The following is a 27,193-nucleotide window of genomic DNA, read 5'->3' as shown; positions in this document are numbered from 1 at the left end:
CACTGCCCGTAAAGGGAAAGGCTCATGGAGATGTTATCTTTATCTGCATTTATATATTATAGTACACCTGCTTGGAGAACTACAGTAGCCTGTTTGTGAGAAAGCCCTCCCAGGGCAGCTGGGTAAGCTGTGCCGGTTGCCGCCCCCCCCCCCTACCCCCGCCAGCCCTCCTTCCCGCACAGCCCTCTGCTGTAGGGGATGAGCAAGGACCCAGTCCATCCCAGATTCTACCTCACAAGCAGGGTGGTCAGTCTGCGGCCATTTCTGCCCAGTAGGAGGGGTGCTGAAGGGAAGCTCCTTGTTCTGATTTTCACACAAGCACCTTACATATCAGCATTGCCCCTGACCAGAGGTGGGCTTGTAGGACCTGTGGGAACTTGCCCCTGGGATCCCCGTCTGAGCTGTCTCTGGGCCAGGCCCCTCGCCTGTCTTTGCACTTGCTGGTCTGGAAGGGCTCTTGTGCTCAGAGCCTCACTTCGTCCAGGTCTGGGTTTCCGTGTCACCCTGCGTGAGCTTCGTCTATGAAATAACCCTGGGATTCCTTTTGTCCCCTGTTCCTGCTTGATTGTCCTCCCCTGTCCACTTCCTTACCTATGTCCAGTTGTTCAGCTGCTTTTCATCTGTCTTGTTCCCTCACTTCCCGCCTACCTCTGCCCCAGGAGAGCAGGGGCCTTCCTGTCCTGTTGACAGCTGTTTGGTGCCCAGAGCAGGTGTTCCATGGAGACGCCTCGTGTGGGTGAGTGGACGTTTAGCTGGAGCAGAAGTGTAGCTTCCACAGTGGAGGCCACAGCTCTGAAGGGAGTTGGTTAAGAGCATGAGCCTTGGCACCAGCGCTGTGGCCTTTGCTCGTACTTTAACCTTGCCGAGCCTCAGTTTTCTCATCTGTGAAATGGGGGTGATGATGGTACCTGCTGCAGCTGGGTGATGATTGTATTCCCGCCATTATGATTATTATTAGGTAATAATGGCCTAAGCAAGTGTAGGCTACTGAGGGGCCTGGTGTTGGTTTGCATGATCAGGCTCTTGGCAGAAGGATTTTACCCAGGCAGGAGAGGATGCACGTGGCTGGCATTTTGCTCTGATCAGTCCTGTTTTGCTACTCCCGTCCACTTTCTGTATGCACTCGAGGCACTTGTGATTGTATCAAAGAAAGCAGCACCCCAGGCCGAAGGCTCCTGGGGTGGGACCGGGTGGCCTGAGGTGGAGTGTGAGAGCGTCCCAGGGGTGGGGTGGGGCAGAGGGTCAGGGGAGACTGGGGAGCCCATGTCAGCTGGGTTCTGGACCAGGGGTGGCTGCAGCCCGGCCAGCCCAGTGGGCAGGTGGCGGGCCATCCCTGTGCATGTGATTACTTCATTACGGAGCCTTTCATTGACTCGGCTGCACTGCACTGATGAACTAAGACTGGGACAAGAGCACATAATTGAGGGAAATAAATTCCCATCACAGGCCTGGCTGCAGCCAGAAATAAGTGTTCCCCTCTGGGCGTGAGCGTGTGTGTGAGTGGATGGGGCTGGGGTGCCCGTCCCCAGCCCTCCTTCCCTCCTGGCACCTCCCGGGCGCTGGCTGCAGGCCCAGAGAGCAGCATCCTTCCAGACCTGCCTCTGTGTCCCCGGCTTGGAGCCCGGCCTTCCGCGCCAAGGTCCTTTCATCACCCTGAGGGACGGGAACCTGTCGGGGGCCCCACCTGTTCACACACCTGTTCTTTCTCTCATTCAATCCATCTACCCGAGTCCGTTTGTTTGTTCACCTTCAGTCCTGTCTGCACGCTCTGCTTAGATCTCCGTCAAGACGGAGAAGGCAGCTCTGGTGCTGCCCTTCTTAATTGAAATCGCATTTCATTCATCTGGGAAATGAGGCAGAGGAGGGGGCGGGGCGGTTTTCCACGGCAGCTGATTCGACAGAGGCCAGGCTTGAAGATACCAGTGCCAAGAGTACGAAGCCCAACACACGATCTTGAGAAAGAATTTCGAAGCCAAAGCCATTTGCATAAAACTAAACTGAAAACCACATAACCAGCCACATGGCTTTAACCACCATACACACAAAAATCCTACTGTAGTGCATTTCCTCAAAACCAGGAAATGAGTGGCTCAGGTCACCAGAGCCTCTGAAGCTGGTCATTACTAATCAGTTGTTTACAGCAAAGAGATTTTTTTTTTTTCCTCCCCCAGTGTTTTCTGGGCCTTAGAAAACATTTCCTGGAATCCTGACTGAAGTCAGTGTGTGCCGTGGGCTGGGGAGACACGTAGGGCTGGGAAGCAGGTTGCCTCAGTTACAGAGAAGCATGGGTGGCGTGCAGGCAGAGCAGAGAGAACTGGAGAGCCCTCACTTGACACCCTCTGACCTCAGCCAGTGGAGCTGAATGCTGGAGAGCCAGGGCTGAAATTGCAGTCACTTTAGATTATTTGGAGCGAGGAGAGTCTGGGAAAAAAGGGTCTGTTGACTACAGGAAGCTGAATTCTTCCTCTGCTGAAAAGCTTATTAGTGGAAGGGGAAAAGCAATTACTTGGCTTTTGCTAGTTCTCTGCGGCAGGGATTCGGGGCGGTGGCGGCCCCTCGGACCTCACCCTGGATCTGAAGGATCTCTGACAGGCCCTGCCCCAAGCCACTGGGATGATACCTCTGGGCTCCCCTCCTCCAGAAAGGGCATGAAGGAGGTGGGAGGAGATTGAGAAAGAACGAGAAAGAGGGAGAAGGAGAGAAACAGGGGAAAGGAAAGAGGCAGGCTTAGCCTGTCTCTCTCTTTTTTTTTCCTTTTTAGGGCCACACCCACGGCATATATGGAGGTTCCCAGGCTAGGGGTCCAATCGGAGCTGTAGCTGCTGCCGGCCTCCACCAGAGCCACAGCAACACGGGATCCGAGCCTCATCTGTGACCTATGCCACAGCTCACGGCAGCGCAGGATCCTTAACCCACTGAGCAAGGCCAGCTGTCGAAACCACGTCCTCATGGATACTAGTCTAGTTCGTTAACCACTGAGCCACGACGGGAACTCCCAAGGCTTGGCCTGTCTTTAACGTGATGGTTTTACTTTGGGTACCACGTGGCCAAGGGCAGGAAGTTATCAGGGTGTATTTGCTTAGAAACATGGATATCTGGGTCCGGAGGGACTGGGTTTTTTTGGTGCATTTTTGTTTGGGTGAGCCCATTTTTGTCCAAAAATGGGTTTATCTTTTGTCTCAAAAGGTAAACCATAAGTTGCTTTAAACAGCTATGGTACCACCGTTAGAACCCATTTGCTGCAATATCAGAGCTTTTTTTTTTTTTTTTTTTTTTTTGTCTTTTTAGGGCTGCACCCATGGCATATGGAGTTTCCCAGACTAGGGGTCGAATCGGAGCTGTAGCCGCCAGCATACGCCAGAGCCACAGCAACTCGGGACCCGAGCCGCATCTGCGACCTACACCACAGCTCACAGCAACGCCGAATGGTTAACCCACTGAGCAAGGGCAGGGATCGAACCCAAAACCTCATGGTTCCTAGTTGGGTTCCTTAACCACTGAGCCACAATGGGAACTCCTATCAGAGCTTTAATGGATGAAAATTCCCCAGGAGCCAGAGCTTTAATGGATGAAAATTCCCCAGGAGCCAGCGTGCAGGGAGCAGGGCACCAGGCCTCACCTTTTAGGCTGCCCGTTCCTCCTTTCTGTGCTTGTCTGGCTGCGTGAGTGTCACCTCGACCGCTGGTTTCCTCTGTGGCTGGTGCCCCTCAGCCTCCTTTGGACACCCTCCTTCCGGCTGCCTCACCGTGTAGCCTTGCCCTCCCCTTCTCCAGGCCCTGGGCCCCTGATCAGTAGAATTGAGGTGCTTCCGGTCCCCCCAGTCCTTCATAACAAAGGCAGATCCCTCTGATGACCAGGTTGCTGCAAACAGCCATTTTTTCTTACGTCGCTTTTGACTCGTGTTCATGCTTTTATGCCTTCTCCTTTTGCTTTCATGCCTATGTCACATATTTACATTGATATCCTTTTATATTTTCTACAGCACACAAACTTCTCATTCCAGCACCTTAATGGGTCAAGCTAAACTTTACACACCTCAATTTTTTTAGTCTATTGACCCATTTGTCTTTCTTGCCTTTGTCTCGTGCTTCAATTTATTTCTCTTTAAGGCTCAATTTTTGGTCATTTCCCTTCTGCTGGAACAATTCCTGTTCTTTCCAACCTATCACCAAAGTTTTTCAGAGGTTGAGTCAATTCGCAGATGAATTCTTTCCAAAAATGATCTTTTTTTTTCCTGCCGTTAACATATATTTAATTTTAAGATACGCTCTTACCAAGGTGGGGTTTTTAAGGAAAGTTTCTCGTGGGATACGATCTTCATCCTCCTCCTTACCCCTCCTCCTCTTTTTATGTTTAAAGTTATTTGTTCAGTGACAAATCATCGGACCATCTCAACTTTAAGATCGCCTTGCTTTGGGTTTGCTTTTGGTTCACGCCTTTGGCTTGTTTTACTGCTTTCGTAGCTGGAACTCTTGGCCTCATCAGATGAAGCAAAATATTTCACTGGGTGTGAGTTTCCTCTCCTTCTTCTCTCTGCCTTGGGTCCATATTCACTCTGAATAAGGTGCCCACTTTTGGAAGTTCGGGGAAGGTTCTGATGGAAGGATTTCCCTGTCGAGTGTTTCTGGTACTTTCTCTGGTTGGAGTAGACACACAGAAGAGCTTAACCATCCAACATTGTTTCTTTAAAGTGTAACCGTGTGCAGCACACTTCTGCAGCTCCATCTTTCCTAACCGTCCGACTCTGTGCCTTTCTGCCCGCGTCCCCAATGACTTTCTCTTTCCACGGCCACATCTTCTGTCTGTCGGGTTTCATGCATGGGTTGTTGGCGAATGTTCCCACCATGAAGGAGAAGGGTGTGAATTGAGAATTCAGTTCTTCGTTTGCCTTGTTGATCATGACTGTGTTTTTGTGCCTTGAGATACACGGTGGTATATAGATTTGGGGAAGTAGACTGGCTTCCTTGCTTTTCAAAGGATACTAGTCTCTTCTTAGGTCCAAGCAACATCTCACGGGAGGAAACGGTGAATAGATTTATACAAGGTCCTGAGGCTGAGACTAAATCACAGTTCGTAGCCCTGGCAGATTTGGGGATGGGCTGCTCTCCACAGCCAGAATCACTGAGAGGACAGGTGTGTGTTGGGGGCGGGGGTGGGGGTGGGCAGTGGCGAGTGGCATCACTTTGTGAAACCGTGGAAAAGGACCATTGTACAAGGTCCACATTTTAAAAATGCAGAGGCTTTGCATTCAACCATTGGCATAACCTCAGAAGGTTTTAAAAAGGGGGAGGAGATCCAAGAGTTTTCTTTTCTCCCTCTGGGCACAGAAGAGCCTCACAAGGTGCACGTTGAAAATGACCACAATTGAATGCGTCCATCTGCTTTTTCTCCCATTAAGGCAGGACAGCTCGTGAACATAAACCTTCGGATTTTCCCTGTGCCTGAGCTTCCTGCTTCCCTTTCTGTGCAGTTTCCTAGGAAATGTCAACTAAAACAGGTTGCTTCTGCTGCCTAGTTGTTTCAGACTGAAGCGTGTTTGGGGACTTGATGGTGTTGGAGATCGGCCCAGCTTTCGACGTTCCACGTGGAGGCGCATCCTCAAATGTCTGGGGGTGGGGGTGGGGTGTGACTGCAGATGCTCCAGGCAGAGGCAGGGCGCTTTGCCACCTGCACCAGACAGAGAACGCCTGGTAGGCACCTGAGGACTCCCAGTGCACTCAAAGATTCTTTTCTGGGCCACCGCCAGGTTCATGTGCGTTTCCAGCACTGCATTCTGGGACGTGGGATGCTGTTAGATATGTGGTGACCGCTGTGCATGCTTGGGTCTGGCCGAGGGAGGGCAGGTTTAGCTGGCGCTTTTCTGGGTTACAGAGTCGCCTGGAATTGGCCTGATGTCTGTTTCGCAGATCTGGTTTGGAAAGCGTAAGCCTTTGTTTGTGCTTTGTTTTTATGAATCAGCGTGTTTTACCAGCTGTGCATATAAGTGGCTTATGATCATGCAGAATGAAGCTCATTGACAGCCAGCTCCTCACGCTGCTGCCCACTGATGGGAGGAGACTGGTATTTGTGCCTGCGTCCCGTGCTTCCCGGGCAAAGCTCTCTCCGTAATGGGCTGGAGACCCCTTTGGACAGTGTGGGCAGCAGAGTGAGGCCCCAAAGGGGCTGGGAACTCGAGCCCCTCGTTTGTGTGTCATACGACTCAAACCCTTGGTGTCATGCTTTTACCTTTCCTGGGTCGAGTGCTGTTTGTTTGGATGGCCAGAAACAAAATGTTCACCTGTTTCTTTTTCATTTCTCTGTCTTGCATGTCCCAGCCCCCACGATTCCCTCTTTCCCTTCGGCATTATTGCATCCTGTCTCCCCTGCACTGTAGTCCTCGGTTCTGCATGGCCACCACCGGCCCCCTCGCCTTCTTTGCTCTCATTCCGGCATAGACGGCCTCCGCTGGCGCTGGCAGTCCTGTTTCGAGAGCCCTCCCACAAGGTTTCACTCCCACCCACTGGGCTCTAATCGTCATCCTGTAGTGTTCCTTCTGTCACATCCCCTTCCTTTCCTCTGCGCCTTCATTGTATGGAGATGCTTGAGTACACTGAGAGGACTGCCTTGCCTTTGTTTGTCACCTATGTGTTTCCAACATTTTCCAAGTAAAAATAAATGAGGAAACACATCTGAGCTTTTTGAATTTTTTGCCCTAAGTGTAAGATCGCTCTCTGACAAGCCAGGTCAGTTTGGACTCAGAAGGTGACACCAGGCTTCTTTAATGGAAACTGTTAATTTTTTTTTTTTTATTTACTCTCTTTCTATCACTCATGTGTGTTTATCTGTCTTGTCTTCTCCCCTCCAACCATGGAAGCCTGGCAGTGTTTATTTCCAGCAGGGTGTTATTGAAAGACAGATGCTTGTAGGGACTGCTCAGGCCTCACACCTGGAATGTTAAAAAGCTTTCAGGCAGATCTGTTGAGTTGAAAAATGTCCCTTTCTCTAAGGAGGGGGGGCGGGGGGGTGGTACCCCATCTGAGAGGCTTCCTTCCCCCACCCACCAGGTGGTCGTGACCCCTAGTTCTGACGGCACATCCAGACCCCTTAGGTACTGCTTTCAAATCCGCAGAATGGTTTAACTGGTGAGCAAGCTTCTGAGGCCCTTTCTCCTCCATCAAGACCTTCCTCCTCCTCCCCCTGCCTCTTCTCGCCTCTGCCGATCAGATTTTCTGCCTTTAAGACGTTGCCATTTACTCTCTGCTCTCCTTCTCTTTCTCAGTGGCGCCCTGAGTTAGAATCATTATTTTCTTCTGCAACTTTCTTTTTAATGGAAGGCTGAGGTGGGGGCGCGGGGGGTGGGGGCACCCTTCTTGGTTTCAAGGACCTTCTATTTTGCTCGCCTCTCCTTTCCAGAACATTCCAGTTTGGCGTGAGGTTAAACTGTGCAAAATACCGTTTGAAAGAAAAGGAGGAAAAGAGAAAGGAACTTGTCAAAATGCATTTGTTAGATCACGTTTTAAATGAAGTACAATTGAAGGTAGTTTTTGTCCAAAGAAAGGAAAAACCCCTGCAAATCCGCTGAGCTCCCAGCGAGCGAGCCTCCTTCGTCGTCGCCCTGACATTGAAGTGTAATTTTTCATGGTTATTTGGACTGGAAAATGGGGGGGAAGGGGAGAGATGGGCCTGCGATTATTTCCCATAAATGACAACACAATCACATCACGCTCCGCTACAAACATGCTCGGGGAATTTGCCTTTTTTACATTTCATGTGTGGAAGTAACAGCAGCAATCACGGCTCCGTAGAAATCCAAGGGAATTAATCCCCGCTGAATCCAGCGTACTGCGAAGATCTGGGACAGGGCTGCCTTTCTGGCGTAGCGTGGATTCTGAAACCATTTCAGGGCCGGGTATTTGTATTTTACAAACTGGAACTCACATCTTTCAGTTATTTAAAAAAAAAAAAATCTTCCTGGGACTAGCCACCAGGCGAGTCAGCGACATATTTCGTTCCGTTGTGCTTTGTCACTGCACGCTGGCTTTCATCCTTTCTGTGTTTCTGCAGGGGGCAACCCAGGTGCTTTTGCTGAGAACACAGATAAATGGAACCGGTTGCAATACCGGCTCTAGGCGTTTCCTCCCTTTTTCTCCTCTCGTGACCCCCACCCACCCCCTTAATTCCAGCGTGGTTTTGACAAATGGTTCAAATGACCAAGTGGCCTTGCCCAGGAGAGGAAAAATGGCAGGACCCTGGCCCTGCGTGTGACAGGGCCGTCTGCGCAGGAAGACAGCTCAGAGCCGGGCAGTTTGCTCTGGGAGGCCCAGGCCGCTCTCTCCTGCCCACGCTCACGTCCACATCCAGGGTGGATCTGAGCGAAAAGCGGCCGCGGAGGCCCCCAGCCCCAGGCTTGTCTCCTGGCCGCCAGCCTGGCTTGCGCAGGCTGCAGCATCCTGGGCTCCCTCCTGCTGCACCAGCCCCATTTTTCTTGTTTCTATAAACAGTGGCAAGATCTTCAAATATACAAAAGCATAAATGGTCTCTATTCTCCAATTAGTCATTTTAATAATACCCGATGTTGCCTTCGGGGTGTTGATTCTTTGAGCCTGGTACCGAAGCCAAGGCAGTGGGATGGGGGCCGCGAGAGGGGCGGTGGGGGCTCGAGGGGGCGGCCGCCTTCTCCGTGGCCCCCGGCGCGCTGTCCGGCCTCCACTGCCTGGCACGCTCCGTCTAGAAACACCCGGCGCCACCGCCCAGGAGTATTCGTTTAATGCACACTTCGTGGTAAAAGGAATCCTCGTGGTAAGATGATCACCGAAAGGACCCAGCGGGGAAAAAAGGCGCTGTTGGAGGGCAGAGTGTCTGAGCCTTTCCCAGCTCCAGGTCCTCTCCCGCTCACCTCCTCTTCCCTCTCCGCGGACTCAAAGTCGTTTTTATAAACGTCATCTTCGGGCAGCCAGTTGTATTTAAGACATCTGATTAGCACTTTGGTCACTTAAAAAAAAAAAAAAAAAAGCCCCCTGGGATGAGATTACTCCCTGTGGGGGCACCAGGCTGAGCCCTGATGGTTCACTGCAGCTGGAGAAGGGTCCTGGGCAAGGGGGCCCGGCCTGGCCTGGCCGAGAACTCAGAAATGGGAAAGATGGAGGACTGAGGCGACCTGGACAGGGAGACCTACCTCTGCCCTCCCTGCTCTGTGCGCCAGCCCCGTGTGAGCGTTTGGAGCGGCCGGGCCATAGGGGGAGTGTCCGAGACCAGAGTGCCTTTCACGCAGTGCCCTGGCCTCTGTTAGTGCACTGGGGGCCTCGGGGCTGCTGGAAAAGAAAGGGCATCTTATCCTGAGAAGGTAGGACGATACTATACCTCTGAGGACTGAAGGAATGTGCCAGCCTTGGAGCCCCCCCCCCCCCCGCTCCACCCTCCAGCCCCACTCTCATGCCCCCCCACCCCCACCCCTGAAGGTTTCCCGCCAGGACTGTGATGATTGTATCTCTGAATGTCTCGCTCACATGGTGGATCTGGGTCCCAGGCCCTTCATCCGTGATTTGGCTTATTCCTCAATTACTCTGCCCCGTGTTATGATGTGGAAAACAGAATGGACAAAGTTCGCCCACAATTAAAAATCATACTCAGATGATGACCCACAGTGAACTTCCAGGTGGGTCAGTTCCCGACCCTGTGCACACGGTGAGGACGTGCAGTCACCTTCACCATGATGCCAAGTCTAAGGACCAGTGTGTTCAGAGAATATAGTCTGCACGTGTGGTGAGCAGCAAGCACCTGGATTTATGGGCAAGTTTCTGGGACGGTAGTATCGCCAGTCACAGAACCTAATGGCTCAACGCAACCTCTCAGGCCGTTTCCAAGCCTGAGGCAGGGCCAGAAAGACACCGTTGAGCAAAACCACAGCGTCAGTGTTTGAGGAGAAGGTGTTGGGAAAGTGTCCGGAAGTCACTATGCCTTTGGGGTGTCGCCGAGGCACTAGGTACTGGTGGGACCTGCAGGTGCCATTCAGGGAGGTGGTGCTTGCAGCACCATCACGAGGGAGAAGAGAGTAGTTAGGGGCCTGCCCCCAAGCGTGTGGCCACAAGCGCCGCCACCATTCCCCGTACTCTCCTTGGCCTGGAGAGCTGTGTCGAGTGGGGGACCCACAGAGCTGTCTGTCCGTCCGCATTGCAGACCATATCCTGTCACACGTCGCAATTGTAGCAGAATTTGCACGCACCGGATCTGATTCCGAATGAGCGCTGCAGACCTTCGCCGTCATCTTTCATATTGGAGGATTTGCTTTGACCTCTATTTGCAAAAGAAAGCCTGCGTATTTTGTAGAAAATGTCCAGCCATTAGAGGTTCCCTGCGGATGACAGGAGGCCGCAAGGATGGGGCCAGCTGGAGCCCTCAGCCCTTGTTCTCCAGGGGTGCCCATCAGCACTGCGAGGGGACAGCCAAGGGACTCGACACGGAGGGTTAGTTACAGGAACAAGAGGACCAGACGCAATTATGGCAAACCTCCGCTGCCCACCACTGAGGCTGCAGCCAAAGGGGCCGCCACCCTCCGTGTCTCCTCCTGCCGGTCAGAGTGTGCCGGGCCTTTGCCGCCAGCTCCGGTGGTTGTCCTTGGTTAATTAGGTTGAACATGGAGAAAGGAAAAGCTTTAACCCTATCTTCAAAGTGAGCAGATTGGTTATTTTGTTTTTCAAAGAAGAGGTCCGATACACAATTAAAACTTGTTTCTGGTAAACCTCATTCCAGGAAAGATGAGCTTTTAACAAAAGGCTTTTGACAGCTGCAGGCTATTTCATTTTTTTTAATGCCGAATGAAAAATCAATACATTTTTCTGGGTTATACATATTCAGAACGGGCCTGATATTTCCATTATAATGGAAAGTGGGTGTCTGTGCACATCTCGCCTGTCAGAGCTGCACCGCCGCATTTTCCAAGCCACTGCTAAATATTTCAAACCTGATTTGATTGTGGTTCATGACAGCTAATGTTTCTCGGCTCTTGAGCCTGCCGACAGGCAGACGCACTTTAGTTCACTCCCCGCCCTCAAACGCTGCTCCCCCCAAAGAAAAAGGAAAGAACAATTTCATTCTTCAGGGATCCCAGATTAGTGTATTATTTAAGTCACATGATCGCCTGAGCCTTGCGTGCACGACACCCGGTTCGGGTTCGTAGGAGAATGTCCAGATTTCTATCACCAAGGCCCAGCAGGAGTCTTGCCAGGTTTGGGAGGCGGTTTGACTGAGTCTGCATCATCCTGTCCGGAGTTAGGAGCGGTTCGGACTAGCCTCAGCCAGTGATAGACTCTCGTTCCGTCAGGTCTGTGATTTGTAAAATACACGCCATGGATGCAGCCCTCGGCCCTCGTTATTGGCTGCACAGTATCCTTTTTTAGCAGCTGGCCCATTTTCTTGGATGACTCGGTCAGAGAGTGGGCGCAGTGGTGGCGAGTGACAACCTCGTGCCGATGCCACCTTTGTTTTTGCTTCTGCCTCGTGCTCTTTCCACAAACCAATTTCCAGGTGGTCAGTGAAATTGTTGCAGACACCGCCCCCACCGCCCCCCAGTGGATCGACATCCATCAGGGGGTGCCAGTTGGCCCATGGTCCTCCTTCACCACACATGGGCAAACCACGCAATCCCCTTCACCGCCATGAGTAGAAGGTGTGTTAAGAGAACATTTAGGGAGTTCCCGTCGTGGCGCAGCAGAAACAAATCCGACTAGGAACCATGAGGTTGCAGGTTCGATCCCTGGCCTTGTTCCATAGCTTAAGGATCTGGTGTTGCCGTGAGCTGTGGTGTAGGTCGCCGACGTGGCTCGGATCTGGCATTGCTGTGGCTGTGGCTGTGGCCAGTGGCAACAGCTCTGATTGAATCCCTAGCCTGGGAACCTTCATATGTCGCGGGTGCAGCCCTAAAAGGACACAAGACCTAAAAAAAAAAAAAAGAAAGAAAAAAAAGAGAGAACATTTGGCATTTGTGGGACATAAAACTGCCTTAACTGAGGAGAAATCTTCTGGAGCCGTGGTATCATCACTCCAAGACCTAAGCTGCCCCAGGAGCCCTTCCCTTTTAGACGGAGTGCCTGCTGAAGTTCTTACACCTGAGGGCTCTGCCCTTACCCAGGAGACGGGAGTGGGCGCCAGTGAGTGCTGTCAGGAGAAGCGGTTGTCAGAAAGAGAGGGTGATGGAAATAGATTTTTTTAAAGGCCTTCAGCCTGTGTTTTACATGGAAATTGAGGGCAGAAGGGACACCAGGAAGACCTCACACCTATTCAAGATTTGCTTCTATTTCCCTAACCCTTTAATGTGGAAGTACATCCAAGTAGGAGCAGTGCCCTAGTTTCAGGGCTACTGTAGGGTGTATCCACGAAGTAGGCGTCTGCGGCGGCCTCGAGGGGAGGTTAGAGGCACCCCCCTCTGGAGTCTTCTGAAGGACAGACCTTCTTGTGAGATGCACTGGGCCTCCCTGCTTCCTGCCAAGAACAGGGCGTAGAGAGCAGAGGTGAACTTGCTGACCCAGGCCCTGGCTGTGCCCCTGAGAAGGCCTTCCTGGTGGGTTCTGGTTGGGTTCTGATACTGGGTTCAGCTCTTTGGGGAGAAGATGGTTTTGAATTGTGTTTCTTGGCCTGCAGAATAGCACGGGGGCTGTTGTATGTATTGGGGAAGGAAAGTGACTTTGTCTTCTGAGGAAGAGGATTTTCCACATAAACCTGGATCCACATCCATCAGGTTTTTGCATGTTCCCACCATCTGTCAGTAGCTGATACTATAGAGGAAAAAAAATTGACTTCTCTGATGACCCCAGCCAGTTGCCACTGACTTCACTGGGGGGAAATGCATTCTGTGATCTGTGGGGAGAAAAACCTTCCCTGTGCGGCACTCTCTGGGCATGTGGGTATCAAATGAACATCCCTAAATGGAGCCTGGGCTACATACCAGCCCCAGGAGCTCAGAGCATGGGCGCAGCTGTTGCAGGGCTGGATGCCATCCTGCTCCCGGTCCCCACGTGTTTCTAGGACAGGGAGCCCCAGGTCCTGTCTGCAGGTGCCTAGGCCTGGGTCTTAGTGAGGTGGCTGTGAGGCTTGGGGGACCAGTAGAACATCCCCTGCCTGCAAAGCATTGTGGGCCCGAGCTGTCCAGACGAATTCATAGTTTATATCTCTGTTTTTAAATCATTTCTCTACCTTTATTGGTATTCAGAGCTCACAGTTTTCTGGTTACTGTCAGCCTGGGCTTTCATCCATTTTAAAGAGCTATTTTTCCTCTTGCTGTTGATGATGATGGTATAAAGACAGATGGTGTAACTGCTTATGAATGTCCTATTTTATTTCCCCAGGACCAGACAGTTCACTTGAAGACGTATATTATTTCCACATGCTCAGGTTAGGCGGCCCAGACGCTGTCTGCCTCCTGTGGCGAGCTGCCCTTCCAGGCCTCGCCATGCAGAGGGCGACACCTGTAGGTCACACTTGAAACTGCAGGGAAGCACCTCCTGGGCTGAATGGGACCTGGTGTTCTCGCAGGGTGAGGATCTGCATGTAAGCGAAGCTGGCTTGTCCAGGCGTTTCTCAGTTGTTCCTCATTCCACCAAGCACACAACACCTTTTTGGCGTCTAATATATTAGAAATGATAATATTAAATCTAAAAACTGAAAAAGAAGACGACTCAATTTTTCATTTTTCTATCTTGCTTTGTAGGGCCGCACCCGCGTTATATGGAGGGTCCAAGGCAGGCTAGGGTCGAATCTGAGCTCCAGCCGCTGGCCTACACCACAGCCACAGCAACGCCTGATCCGAGCCGCATCTGCGACCTACACCACAGCTCATGGCAGCGCTGGATCCTTAACCCACTGAGTGAGGCCAGGGATCGAACCTGCAACCTCATGGTTCCTTGTCGGATTTGTTTCCACTGCACCACAGTGGAGCTCCTGATTTTAAAATCCTTAAAGAAAATGGCAAGGGAGGGGAAGAAGGAGAGAAGTAAAAGAAGTTCCTAAGTTTACCCCTGTCGTCTCCCCTCGCACTGGAGCTCAGCTGCCTTCACTTTTCTGCGTGTAGCGGGGCCAGGGCAGAAGAAAGCCAAGACCCACGTAGGCTCGTAGAATATGGGCTCCAGGAGTGTCACAGAGTGCCATGCGGGTTCCTTGCGCCTTGCATGAATGATGAGCTTATTCCTCAGGCTCTGTCTTCTGAATAGATTGGTTTGGAAAGGTTCAAAGAAGTGGGGTCAGTGCCAGAGTGACCACGAGTTCTTAACGCTTGGCTTGAATGGCTGCAGCCCGTGTAACACACGGCAGAGAGACACTGGCCTTGGAGATGCCCCGCCCCCGTGGGTAACTCCTCCCTGCTCTGCAGAGCAGCACCTCCAGACACTGTCCATCACATCAGCGTATTCCCTGTTTTGCAGGCGTCAGACTGCCTCCGTCTAAGGTGCTGATGTTATGTGTGTGTGCCGGAGAGGAGGGCCCGTGAGCCATCGCTTTGCATAATCGCGTTTGGTTAGTGTATGGGTACTTAGAGGTATTTTGTATCATAGGATGTGTTAGGGCAAATGAGTATATTTTAAGAGACCTAGCTGCTTGGGGTAGACCCAGTTTAATAATACTGATTGAATGCTAGTATCCGCATTCGAGGATGGATTTTATAATAGAGTGTGGAACAGGTTTATCAAAAGCCTAAACATGTGCATTGAACATCCTACCTGGACATAATTAAGATGGGGTAACTTGCTTGTTACTGCTCAACTAGCACTTTCTATGGGTATTTTTCTCCCCTAAAGGATACGGAGTGTTCACGTGGTGCTGTATAGCCGATGGACCTCAGACCAAAGCTGCCTGATCTTTCTCCGTTCGAACTAAGGGTGGGCATGGGGAGACTCAATGGTAACTTTCCTGTACACTGAGGCAGGAGGAGACCTAGACGTTCGGTGTAGGAGCCTCTTGGTGGGGCAGAAGAATGATAGGCAGCATCTTCTCTCGTCCGGGTTCCCCACAGCTGCCTCCTACCTCCCCTCTCGGTGGTCATGAAGACGTGTTCTCTGACCCCTAGTTCAGTTTTCCAGTTCTGGGACTTCTACTGGCTTTGGGGGAAGAGGTAGGAAAATCTGGCTCCTAATAGATACTTTCTTCCTCAGATGTTTTGTAAACCCTCTGAGGTCAATTTACTTTGAACTCCTTTTACTTCCTGTGTGAGATGAAATTTCGAAGCCATTTTCTGGTGGATCGGGGGGCACTACACCTGGAAATGTTGCAAAGTAGAGCCGGGGCTAGAGGGAACTAGGGCGACATTGAACATAACCCCGAATCCCATCATCCCTGGTCCCATGGCTCTGACCTCTTGATCTCGTGCCGGCCTTGGGCGGCAGACGTGCGCGGCGGGGCCTCTGTGTCTCCACCCAGGAAGGTGTGCTCTTCAAAGTCTCCCCCAAAATGTTTCATCATCAACCCACTTTGGTTTGCCTGGCTTACTCCTCCTTTCAACTTGCTCTTAATGAATGCTTTAGATAACTGTCCAAAGGGCCAGGGAAGCCAGAGAGAAAGTCTCACTGCCTCTCCCTCGGCCTCAGAGCGTCTTATCCTCCTCATCCCCACTTCAGCAAGCCAGTCGCATTTTACTTTGTGATTAATTTAATGTTGGAAACAATGGTTCTTCTTCCTTCCCTCAAGCCACATGTGCGGCGATGGAGAGAATTTCCTTGGTTTGTTTTAAGCCCGTGCTGGGTAAAAAAATGCAGGGGCTCCAAAATGGACATGTAGGATTCCAATGCCCTTTTTGTCCCTTTTCTCTGCAAATAGAGCTTCTCGCCATTGCTGCCTGGCATGCCCCCAGATGTCCACATTCTAGACCTCTTCCCATTGCTGCGGTCATGGCACTGAGACTCTGTGAGTCTTCAGAATATGAATGACTGTAAAACCTCCCGCCACTGTCTGGCACATGCGCAGGCACCGTGAGACCTTATGAGGGTCAAAGGTGGGGTTGCATCTAGTTTAACGCCAGTCCCCAGTGCCGGTGGAGTTAGGCAGGACGCTAACATGGGGCTCCTTTTTTGCATGCAATTTCAAGAACTCGGATGGAGTCATTCCTTCAGCAGGATTGGCTTTTCAATGAGAAAAGCTCCAATGAGGCATCCAGATTCCATCCGGAAATACCTGATGTCCGCACATCTAGGGCGAGTCGCAGTCTCATACCTACGAGCGGGGAAGGGAAGTCCGCACGCTTACCCTTTCAGGGGCCGCTGGGAGGAGAGGGGGCCAGGCGTCGGCTGCTTGCGTTTTGTGGCCGGTACGTCTTTGGAGTAGAAGCCAGGAGTCCTTCATCTTCTGTCTACTTTTCATCCTTGACATTTTGTCTTTCTTCTCTTTCAGAAGAAGCCATTGAAGATGTTGAAGGGCCCAGTGAAGCGGCTGCTGACCCCGAGGAGCTTGCTAAAGACCAGGAGGGTGGAGGCGACAAGGACCAGAGCAAGTGGACAGGTAGAGTGTAGCTGCCCTCCAGCTCCAGCGCTTCCTCCGCTGGAGGAGCCAGGCCCCGGGGCCGCGGGCGGGCGCGTCCTTCCTCCACCCGCGCCAACCTGGCTGCTTCCGTGCGGATGGGAGACGGGTTTTATTTTTGCTTTTCTCATTGGTCGTCTTCCTTCTCCTCTTAATGTTAGAGTAAAGAGTTTTTTAAAGTTTTGTGAGAGGCCCCTGTGCCAGCTTGTTGGTCATCACCCAGGTGTCTGGCTCCGTGCCAGGGGCCGCTGTGTTTTGAGGTGGCCTTGCCAGCCCCGCCTCCCTGTTGCTCTTTTGCCCTTAGTGTGGTTCTTCCTCGTGGGAGGTCCAGGGCCTGTCCCACCGCTTCCAAGCCTGGCGCAGGGATTCGCCACGTGGCTCTTGATGGGTGTCACCCCGGAATCTCTCAGGGGGAGCTGTGGGGGAAGGGGGCCTCATTCTGCCTCTGGGGCCCCAGGCAGCCTCTGCATGTTTTGGTGCCCTCCCTTGGCCTCTGAGATGCACCCAGAGGGGAGCCGAAGGCCACAGAGCCTGGCAGGAGGGTGGCTGACCAGAAGAAATTGAAGAAGTCAGGAGGGCAAGTGCTGTTTCTGGCAAAGCCGGTGTTAAGAGACGCGGGGAGTGGTCCTCTCTCAAGATGTGGCATTTGTGCATCTCAGGGGCGCGGGGGGAACTGCTGCAACTAAGAAGAAAAGCTTTGGCGGTTTTTTTTTTTTTTTTTTTTGAGGAGCAGCAAGGTTGTTTCTGAGAAGACTTACCTGGACAGAGAAGTCTCCCAGAAACCACCACAAGAATTAGAGGAAATGATACGGCAGGCAACAGCAATTATTTTATTTGGTTAACCTAATTCTTATTGCCTTCCACTATTAAGATTGTAATAGTTTGATTTTCTTTTTTTTTTTTTTCCTTTCTTTTTTTTTTTTTTTGAGAAAATATTTACCTTCTGGTGTCCATATTGGTTGGGCCTTTGTTACTTTTCCAGGCATGCCTGTTCTTAAATCATGTTCGGTGTTGGCCTTTGCTATTTAAACAAGATACAGAATCTTGGAGAGAGGCCAGGGGAGAGCAATGAAAATGACTGAAGGCTGAGAAATACTGCCCCTGAGAAGAAGCTGAAAAAATGGGGGCTCTTCCTTCTAGAAAAGAGAAATCCGAGAGGCAGGGAAATAGCATCCAGGTGTCGGGAGAGGCCACGTCACCTGTGGGCCGCTGCTCTGCTTTTCCTGGGCGTCCCTGTCACCGAATGCGCAGCCCGTCCGTGCTGCTCATCATCCCCTTTTGAACCGGGCTCTGTGGTGTCCGGAGGCCTGTGCTTCACCTCGTGCGGAGGGCCAGGGCCGAGCCCCTAGGGCATCTGGAAGGAAGGCAGCAGAGGATGGGTGTCCGTGCTCGAAGGCCCTGGGGGTGTGAGGAGAGTCCACCCGGGTTGCTTCTCGTGCCTTGGGATCCCAGCCTGTGCTGCAGTCCTGAGATGAGATCGAAACAAACGTTGCAGACAGCGGTTTAACACATCTGCCTGGAGGACGTGCGTCGGGAGGCAGATTTCACAGGCGAGGTTTGGAGACGGCGCAACCTTCCAGGCCAGTCGGGGCTTTGTTCTCACGATTTGGGTGCCTGGCTTCTCATCCTGCTTCAGCCACTTGCACTGTGACTGCCTTGCTCACAGTGCCTTTCTGTGCCTCGGTTTCCTCACTGGAGCTGGGCATTGAGAATGGCCCTCGTCCTGCCGTGAGGGCTGTTTGAGGGTGGGAAGCTTAGAACAGTGCCTGGCATATAGTGACTCTGTGTCAGGAGGGGCTTTTGGTTTTGTTTTAAGTTTAGATAAATAAAAGGATGAAAAGCAGAGGCAGTTTCTCTCCCAGTCCTCCTTTTTTTTTTTTTTGAGAAGCTGAGGGGAACATAGAAGGATTTAGTGGGATTGTACAGGTGGTATGTGATATGTGTGTTGGCTGCATTCTGCATGCTAAGGACACGAAAAAAACAAGAAGTGGCTGCCATTTGAAAAGCTCCTACTGTGTGCTAGGCTCTATGCCGGACACCTTGTATTTGCTCGTCTAACTCCTACATCAGGTTAGGGCAAGCTTTGGTGAGGAGGGTTCAGTGAAATCTCATTCCGAGTGTTTATACTTCAGTGGGAATGTGTCTTCAGCCCCGGCAGACGTGCCTGGCAGTCAGGAACCTGCACAAAGACTTAAAAGGAGCACCCAAAAGAAGAGTGTTGAATAAAGCTCAACTTTCTCATTCAAGCGACTGGCCGTACTTAAGCTTTCTTTCTAAAAGATGGACAGAGAATGAATAACCCCGAGATGCATCTTGCCAGTTGCACAGTGGTAAAGAGAGAAGGGAAAATTCTTCCTCGACTCCTGCCAATGATCCTCTTTCGACCTGAAGAATAATTCTGTCTATATTGTTTGAGTGTCTAATGACAGGCTTTATTAAGGTAGTCGGGCTGATGTGATCTTGGAATCGATACATGTGCCAGCAGCCTCTCCTGAGCTTTCTTTGGGATCCTTATTAGTATTTTGTATAAAAAAAATCTGCATTTGTTCCATTTACTCCCTAAATTGAGCCATTCCTGTCTGATTAAATGTGATGGGGAGTGCTTCCTCCCAGCAAATAAATAAATAGTGATTTCACAATTTGTACTGTTGATTAGTGGCTGCTCAGGATGCAGATTAATAATATTTCAAATGGGCCTGGATAATTGGCATTTTCTCAGCTATTGATTATGTAGTTTGGGGGTTTCTGCAGGAATGGATAATCTTTACTAAAATTTTTTTTGTCATTTATTTTTGCATTGAGTTGGGACTCCTGATTTCCTTTTTGATGGAGGTTGGTAATGGACCCTCTTTGGGTTTCCTTTACTTAGGAGTCAGGTCTTTCACTTTGAGTGGCAGCAAGATAAGCAGCACAGTGACTTGAGTCATGGCAGCATCAGTCCCACAGTCAGTGGTCCCTACCACATGCAGGGCACTGGGCAGAGTTCCACCGATCACGGGTCCCTTGAGATTATGGGCCTTGCTTTTAGGAGACGTAACGCGGTCCTGGGGATTTCAGGACCGCCTGTGTCTTCCAGCAGTCTCGCCGTGGGTTGGTGCTGTCCCATGGAACTTGCTGTGTCTGCGCTGTACGACATAGTGGACACTAGCTGCACACGCTGCTGAGTACGTGCCATGCAGCTAGTGCCACTGAGGAGCTAAGTTTTAAATTTTATTTAATTTTTATGAATTTAAAGTTCCGTGACCTGTGGCTTGTGGCAGCCGCGTTGGTCACTGCGGCAAGAAATCCTCAGGAGCAAAGGAACCTTGAAAGATACACTTTCCAGTTGGAATTAAGGCTACGCTAAGCTCTAACTCCTTGCCAGTTCCTGTTCTAGTGTGTCACACCTGCCCCTCCCAGCAGGCACGCCACACATGCCACACAGCTAGTCTCGGGTGCACGGGTACTGATCTCTGTAGCCCAGGGGTTGGCCTGCAGATGGGGGTGGTGGGGGGAGAGGGTGGCTACTGAAGCCAGGGGCAGTTGCACCTTCATCTCTTGATACTCACTTGCTATGGTTTTCTCTGTGCTGGGCCGTGAGGACGAGGTGGGCTGGCCCTGCTTCAGATACATGATTTCATTTGATTCTTACCCACCACTCTGTGAAAGAGGTGCTGCAACGAACAGCCCCCTCACCCCCTCCTGCCATTTTGCAGATAACTAAGTGGAGCTGCCAGAAGGCATAAGACGCGTTCAAGTTTGCATACGGGCTGTCCCTCTTGGGGCAGAGCCCTGGCTCTCACCAGGGCCCTACACCACCTCTCCAAGAACGGAGTTTTTCAGTCTAATCATTTGATTGAGTTTTCATCTCCATCCTGAGTCTAGAGAGTAGCACCCTCCCGAGGTCGTGCAGTGCCGAACCGTAACATGACAGCCACCTCTGTGTTGGAAACGCGTGGGGCCGTCAGCCATGCACCTGCCTTGTGGTACGTCTGCATCGTGCTGCCTGAGAGCAGGTTGGGGAGGTGGAAAGACCTCTCTAGATGTGGACTCAAGAAGCTCACCCGTTAGCAAGTGGCCTTGGCCTCTTGCAGCCTTGGGTGCCTCCCCTCCAAAACCTGGACAAGACACACCCACCAGCCTAGGCTGCACGGTGGCACAGGGACGAGCCCTGGGTAAACACTTCAGGGTCCCATCTAGTCAAGGCAAGTGTAAAGCACCCTTGTGGGCCACTGGAGGGTTCAGGAAGGTTCTTTGAAGCAAGACCTCTTCCCTCATGCGCAGCCATTTCCACCGTCCAGCTGCGTGCTTTTCCTCTTTTGCAGTGTGAAAGTGCTGGCATGTTCTCGTTCAGCCGTGTGGATTTGAGTGTGCGTGTTCTGGACTGAAGAGCCCCCAGTGTCGGCAACGGAACAGTAATTAATGTAGTGATTATCCAGTCAATCATTAATTGGTATAAATTAAGGGCTATACAATTAATGTGATGCTTTATCACCAATAATGAGGGGAAAAAACTGAACTCTTGGCAAAAGAATCATAGCAAGATGGTTATTTAAATCCTACAGCCAAGGTGGTTTCCAGCCACAGAGCACTAAGCTGGGTCTAGTTAAGCTAATTTGAGACAAGATGACCCGGGGGTACGGGCGCTTTAAAAAACAAACAAACCAACAACGATGGGGCAACAGTCCAACTTCCAATGACAGCGTGATAATGCTTCAGAAATCCCGAACGGACGTCTGTGTTGGTCTTTTTTGCCAGAAGTTTTGAGTCCGCCTGTTGTAGTTTGAGTGTGGCGTTTCAAGGGGAATGGCCTGAAGGGACTTTCTTTTATTAATTTTTTTAAATCCACGGTGCTCACCTCACACAGAGCAATTAGTGCAGTGGAGCGTCCCTGATTTGAATCTATGGAAGATTGCTGTTGAAGGAGGTATTAATGGGCTGGCAGGGTCTGGGCGACTGTTGGGGAAAAGTGTGTTTATGGAATATGGTGCTGGCAGGCATGATTTCAATCGGATTTGACATGTTTAACATAAATGTATAGTGTACGGCTCTTGCTGCGTATGAATAATTCCTACAGCCCCACTGCCTTTCTAATTACTGAGGTTGAAAAAAAGCAGGTCAGGCACATCCTGGTGGAAATCTATTACCAGCCCTCCCCCTCTTCTCGCCGTTGTTTACAGCTTTGTATAAATCGGGCTGCCATTGTGGGGGAACGGAGCGCCTGAAATGGAATCTGCCACAGAGAAAGGAAAGGGGCTGAAAAAATACTTAAAAAAAAAAGACAAACGAAGGTACGTGCAGAGAGGGAAGCCAGAGCTCCCTGCTACGAGGAGGCAGGGGCCCAGGGCTCAAGGCCCGGTTCTGCGGCTCAGATGCGCTGCATGACCTTAGTCCCTGGACCTCAGTTTCACAATCTGTAAAGCGGTAGGTTTGGACCAAACGGGTTCTTGCAGTTCTGGAACTTCTTAAAATCAGGTTTGGGAGTTCTCATCGTGGCACAGCGGAAACACATCCGCCTAGGAACCACGAGGTTGTGGGTTTGATCCCTGGCCTCACTCAGTGGGTTAAGGATCCAGCGTTGGTGTACACTCTGGTGTAGGTCACAGATGCAGCTTGGATCCAGTGGTGGTGTGGCTATGGGGTAGGCCGGCAACTGCAGCTCCAGTTGGACCCCTAGCCTGGGAACCTCTATATGCCATGGGTGCAGCCCTAAAAAAAGCAAAAAAAAAAAAAAAGGGTTTGGAGGAGGGATAGTTGTACCGTAGTGTGGACTGTAGGAGAATATTGATTTCTCAGGTCACAGTGCTTGGGACTTGCAAGGCTTTCCTGGATGTCTGGCCAATGGAGACGGGTGGGTCAAGAACCCACAGAAGGAGTTCACACGGGCCCTGGAGGCTTTTTCCAGGAAGGTTGGACATACCCCTTAGTGACAGGGACCCGTGCTTGAGGCATCAGAGCACTGCATGCCTCACCTGGGCCAGTGACATGGGGCCCATCACACCTGTCACAGCCCAGTGATGAGGACCTCGGTGCAGGAATCTTTGAGATGCCGCTGGGTGCCTTTGAGTGGCTCCCCGGGTCCCCACCCTGTCATTGGCCGGAAACCAGGCCATTCCCTGCGTCTACAGAAATCAGTTTGGCCTTATTCTCTGCCCTTCTGGAACTGGCTTCCATCTTTCCACCTCACCTGAAAGTCACTTTGTCTTTGCAGTAGGGTACGTGTGAGGGACTGCCGGGAGCCTGGCTGGCATGCCCCTTTGTGGTTCACATTCTTGCCAATGGAAACTGGTTTGGGTTTTAGGTTTTCACCCACAGATGGGAATTGTGCAGCTAAGTCAGCGTTTCCAGAGTCCCCTTGTTCCCCGCCCTCTCTGCCTCTCCCCGTCCTTCCCCCCCCCCCCAAACCCCTTTCAGTATAACTGGGCTGCTTAAGTCACTGGAGGCAGAATTCTGTCTCACAATTGAAAACAAACCATGTGAGCTATTTTTATGTGGTGAAGGCGAACTAGAGGGTGTGGCGTTTATCTGGACTTGCCTGAATGCCAGTAATTCGGAGATCTTGGCTTTGAGAATTTATATTAAGTCATGAGCGAGATGGGTACCACCTCACTGGAGCACATATTTTTTGGTGCAGATAGTTAATGAGATTGTGGGATATGCCCAAAAAAAAAAAAAAAAAAGTAGTAAGTAATTGGAACTCACCTTCTAGAAGAGACATCATTCGCAGTCATACAGCTATGATAACAGTGTCCTGAGAACTATCATCAAGGTATAGAGGGCAGTGAAAATGCAGATTCAGGAGCAAATTGCTTTTCATCACGACAGAAAATACCTTACAGATTTGCATGCACGTTGTTCCCGCCAAGGGGCGCTGTTCATCGTCCTTGCGTTAGTTTGGGCTTCGCTTTGGTGCTGATGCGGGAAGCGCCTCGTGATTGGGATCATGATCATGATTTGAAAACATGCTGTGGTGCCTTGCGCACGGGACGTCAGAGCCTTTTCGTTAGGCACTCACGTTCTTCCCGGATCCAGCATTATCTTTATTTAGGAGGCCGGAGGACTGAAACACATCGGTGGGAAACGCCAAGGTGTCCGATTTGTGATCAGACCACAGTTTGCCTTCCGGGTCGGGGTGAATTCCCCAGATGATAGAGCTGAAGAACGCGGGACGTAGTCGCTTTATCTTCCTGTATCACGATTGGAGAAGCTTGAGAATCCTGTTTCTCTGGTTGTCAAACACAGTTTTCAGGGCCATGTGGCGTTCATTCATTTTAGTGTTTTGTTTTAACAAGTTGTTTGTTTGTTTGTTTGTTTGTTTTTTGGTCTTTTTGCCATTTCTTGGGCCACTCCCGCGGCATATGGAGGTTCCCAGGCTAGGGGTCGAATCGGAGCTGTAGCCACTGGCCTCTGGCAGAGCCATGGCAACGCGGGATCCGAGCCGCGTCTACAACCTTCACCACAGCTCACGCCAACGTCGGATCCTTAACCCACTGAGCAAGGGCAGGGACCAAACCCGCAACCTCATGGTTCCTAGTCGGATTCGTTAACCACTGCGGGAACTCCTATTTTAACAAGACTTTTATTTTTTTTTTTTTAGAGCTATGTCAGGTTTACAACAAAATTGAAAAGGAAGTACAGAGATTTCCCCTATACCGTCTGCCCCACCACCCACAGCGACCCCCACTCTCAGCATCACTCACCAGGATGGTACCTTTTTTTTTTTTTAAACCAGTGATGAACCTGCACGGATCCATCATAATCATCCAAAGTTCACAGTTCACCTTACGACGCACTTTCGATGTACGTTCTGTGGGTTTGGACAAACGTACAATGACATATATCCTGGATTATAATGTCACCCAGGGTATTTTTATTGCCCTCAAAATCTTGTGTGCTCTGTCCATCTCTCCCTAACCCCACATTCACTCACTTTTGTCATCTCCAGCACCTAGCTAGTGCTGAACTCTGTTTCAGTGTCTCATTAGCAATCACTTGGTAAAAGAGCATGACCATAAAAGCTTTCAAGTCCAAGTCATTCCACTCTCTGCTTTATGGACACCAAACCCATGGGGCGAGTTGGATTCTTCGATGCAGGTTTACAGAAAAGGCAAATTCAGTGTCTGTGCTTGTCCTAAACACCAGGCCTCTCTGCTCAGTCTGTAGTTTCATGGCCACACACGCACCATATTATTTCCCAGAGATACTTTGAAAGCCGACGCTGCAGGCAGAGAAGTTGGAGCTGCCACCGTGTGCTAGACTCTGGTGGACTTCATGTGCCTGATCTCTCTTGCTTGCCTCCCAGACGCCCTGCGACCAGTGCTGTCCTTGTCTGTCTGAGGGAAGAAGCTGACCGTCCACCGTTGTCGTTGAAACGCTCAAGGTCACACAGCCGAGACTTGAGCCAGGCTGTGGCAGCTCCGCTGACCACTGTGCCGTTTCTTAGCAAGGGGGGCGGACACCTTTGTGTAAAGCAAACTTGGCCGGAGCAAGACAGGAATTGGTGAGGAGCCCCTGCAGGTGCGCTCGAACCCTCCCCCTGCCCACGTCCTGTCCCATTCACCGACGGTCCCGGGCCTTTGGGGGCGGTGAGCAAACTGAGTGCAGGGCCTCTGTGGAGCGTGAGATGGAAACTTCACTCCCCGTGGGCCACACCCTGTCCGCAGTGCACACAATCCAAGAGGAGACATACCGTTGCCAGTCTTCTTGGTACTTGAAACCTCCAGGGGAAGACGAGAATTTTCCCACTGAACAGGCCCACTCAGGGGGACTGTGTGATGCCTTTGTCCCCAGCACAGATACTCCTGTCCAACCCGGACACGCAAAGAGAAATCCTTGGCGGGTCTCGGGGGAAGTTGATGTGCAAGGGTGCTGGGAAGTTCCGCCCAAGGTTCTTCGTTATCTGCCGCCTTGCTGGACCCCGATCGGAGGCCTTTGTTGTCACAAAGGCCGTTTCACTCTTAAAATTTAGTGCAGTATTTTATGAAGACAGGTTTGGAATGGAGAAAAAACTGGAAGCGTTTTCTTATATTCTAGACCCCGGGAGTCTGTGCTGTGTTGGGGCTCAGAGGCCCTAACTAACCTAATTAATGTTTGATTCGATAGGGACAGGATGAGCTTCTGCTAATTAACCGTGGCCTGGCCCCAGCGTGACCCGTATCGCCCCTTGTTTTGACCTACATCTCACACCTCTGGACTCGTCCCTGTGACTTCAAGTGTCGCTAAGGTCCTCCCCATTGTAGTTTTTTTCCCAAGTCCATGATCGTCACCGTCCTGTAATGAAGCCAGAAGGCGGAGTGGTCACGCAGATCCCGACGTAGCCCCCTCGGAGGCCCTGTCCTCACAGCACCCGGTGACCACCGCTGCAGAAGGTGTCTGTGCACAGCCTTGGAGGCTCTGCCAGGGAAGACGGGACACTTGGGGGAACTGAGAGGAGGCCAGAGACAGGCAGGCTGATTTGGTGTCTCAGAGTGAGGAATCGGGTCGGGGCCTCTTTGGTCCCCAGCTCATGGCACAGGCCGGGCTCATGGTGGGTGGGTGCCCAGTGTTTCCAAGTTACTAAATATACTGACAGCTGATGTTGGCCCAAACGAGGCAGTGGCTGGTGGCTCTGCTTTGACTGGTGTTTCATTCATAAACCTGACACCGAGGGAGCAAGGTGCCTTGAATCTGAATTGCGGGATGGCCTTTGGGGAGCTCCAATCAGTGTAGTTAAACAGCCTTATGCATATTTCAACAAGGAATTAGTACAACAGATTGATGCCTCTGATGTGGAGCTTAGCACTGTTTTTCCCCAAAGATGCAGACAAGCAGCAGCCGCCACCCGTCCAGACGGGCCCGCCTTCTCACCTTGGCTGCTCGCTGGGCAAGCACGACGTGATTCCCTGTTCCCAGAACAGTGACTTGTGGCCACAGAGGCCCGTGTGGGTCTCCCCGTCCCCCCGACCCCAGGGCTAAAGCAAAGGGAACCTCGGGCTGGTGTGGCCTGCAGGTGCCAAGGCCTGGCACCAAAAAGATGCTTTCTCCTTGTGCAGAGAGCAAAGAGCCCAGAGGTATTTGCCCTTTTCACAGAGGTTCTCCAGGCCACGTGGAAAGAATGAGACTTCCATCAGCAAGGCGGTCTGTCATTACTCTGCATTACACGCTCACAGAACACGTGCAGGTTATTCCTTCTGAATTTCTGGGCTTTGAAAATGTATCTGCGTTGGTTGTGAGCAGCCTGGTTCCCTGAGGGACAGCCACATTTAATCTTTCACCTTTGGCCTGAGGGGGAAAACATCTAGCTTTGAGACCAAGCCTGGCTTTCGTCCCCGACTGTAAATGATGAGAGTGTCATTTTCAGTCAGTCATTTGAAAGTGGACTGCCGGATCCGCCCACGCCTGCCAGGCCCCCTTATTTAATTCTAGTCCACCCATGAAGTGGGACGGTTCCTACCCATTCCAGGAAGCTTTGGCTCTGACAGCGGTTCTCGAAGTGTGGTCAGACCATCAGCCTCACCTGGGAACTCACTGGAAATGCAGGTTCTTCGCATCAGACCTATGGCGGGTGCGGGTAGGGCCGCCTCCTGTGTTTTAACAAGCCCTCCAGGGGATTTGTGACTCACGCTTGAGTTTGAGAATGTTGGGGCTCTGATCTTGGGGCATGGGTGAAGTTTGAGACCTAGTTCTCCTTTAACCACGGGCAAGGCCATAAGCCCCCCTGTGTGAGAGAGGTGCTGAGCATTCCTGGAAGACAGAAGTGTGT

At 51.3% G+C, this 27,193-nt stretch overlaps 1 protein-coding gene across 6 annotated transcripts in view; it reads left to right on the top strand.

Annotated features, from left to right (window-relative positions):
* The window catches only part of ZFHX3 (zinc finger homeobox 3), a 996,345-nt gene that overhangs the window by 932,740 nt on the left and 36,412 nt on the right, over positions 1 to 27,193 (top strand). For 5 of the 6 annotated variants that reach the window (XM_084959702.1, XM_084959704.1, XM_084959701.1 and 2 more), the window contains one exon: positions 16,348 to 16,455. In XM_084959702.1, the coding sequence (XP_084815828.1) occupies positions 16,348 to 16,455 (108 nt within the window). The remainder of the gene's footprint in view (positions 1 to 16,347; positions 16,456 to 27,193) is intronic. The other variant, XM_084959703.1, reaches the window with a different exon arrangement.

The sequence above is a fragment of the Sus scrofa genome, chromosome 6 (assembly GCF_054392235.1).
Source record: "Sus scrofa isolate SSC_HxYL_T2T_F1_AM1 chromosome 6, Sscrofa_HxYL_maternal_Yorkshire_Landrace_v2.0, whole genome shotgun sequence".
NCBI classification, from domain to species: Eukaryota; Metazoa; Chordata; class Mammalia; order Artiodactyla; family Suidae; genus Sus; species Sus scrofa.
This window is presented reverse-complemented; position numbering and strand designations above follow the sequence as displayed.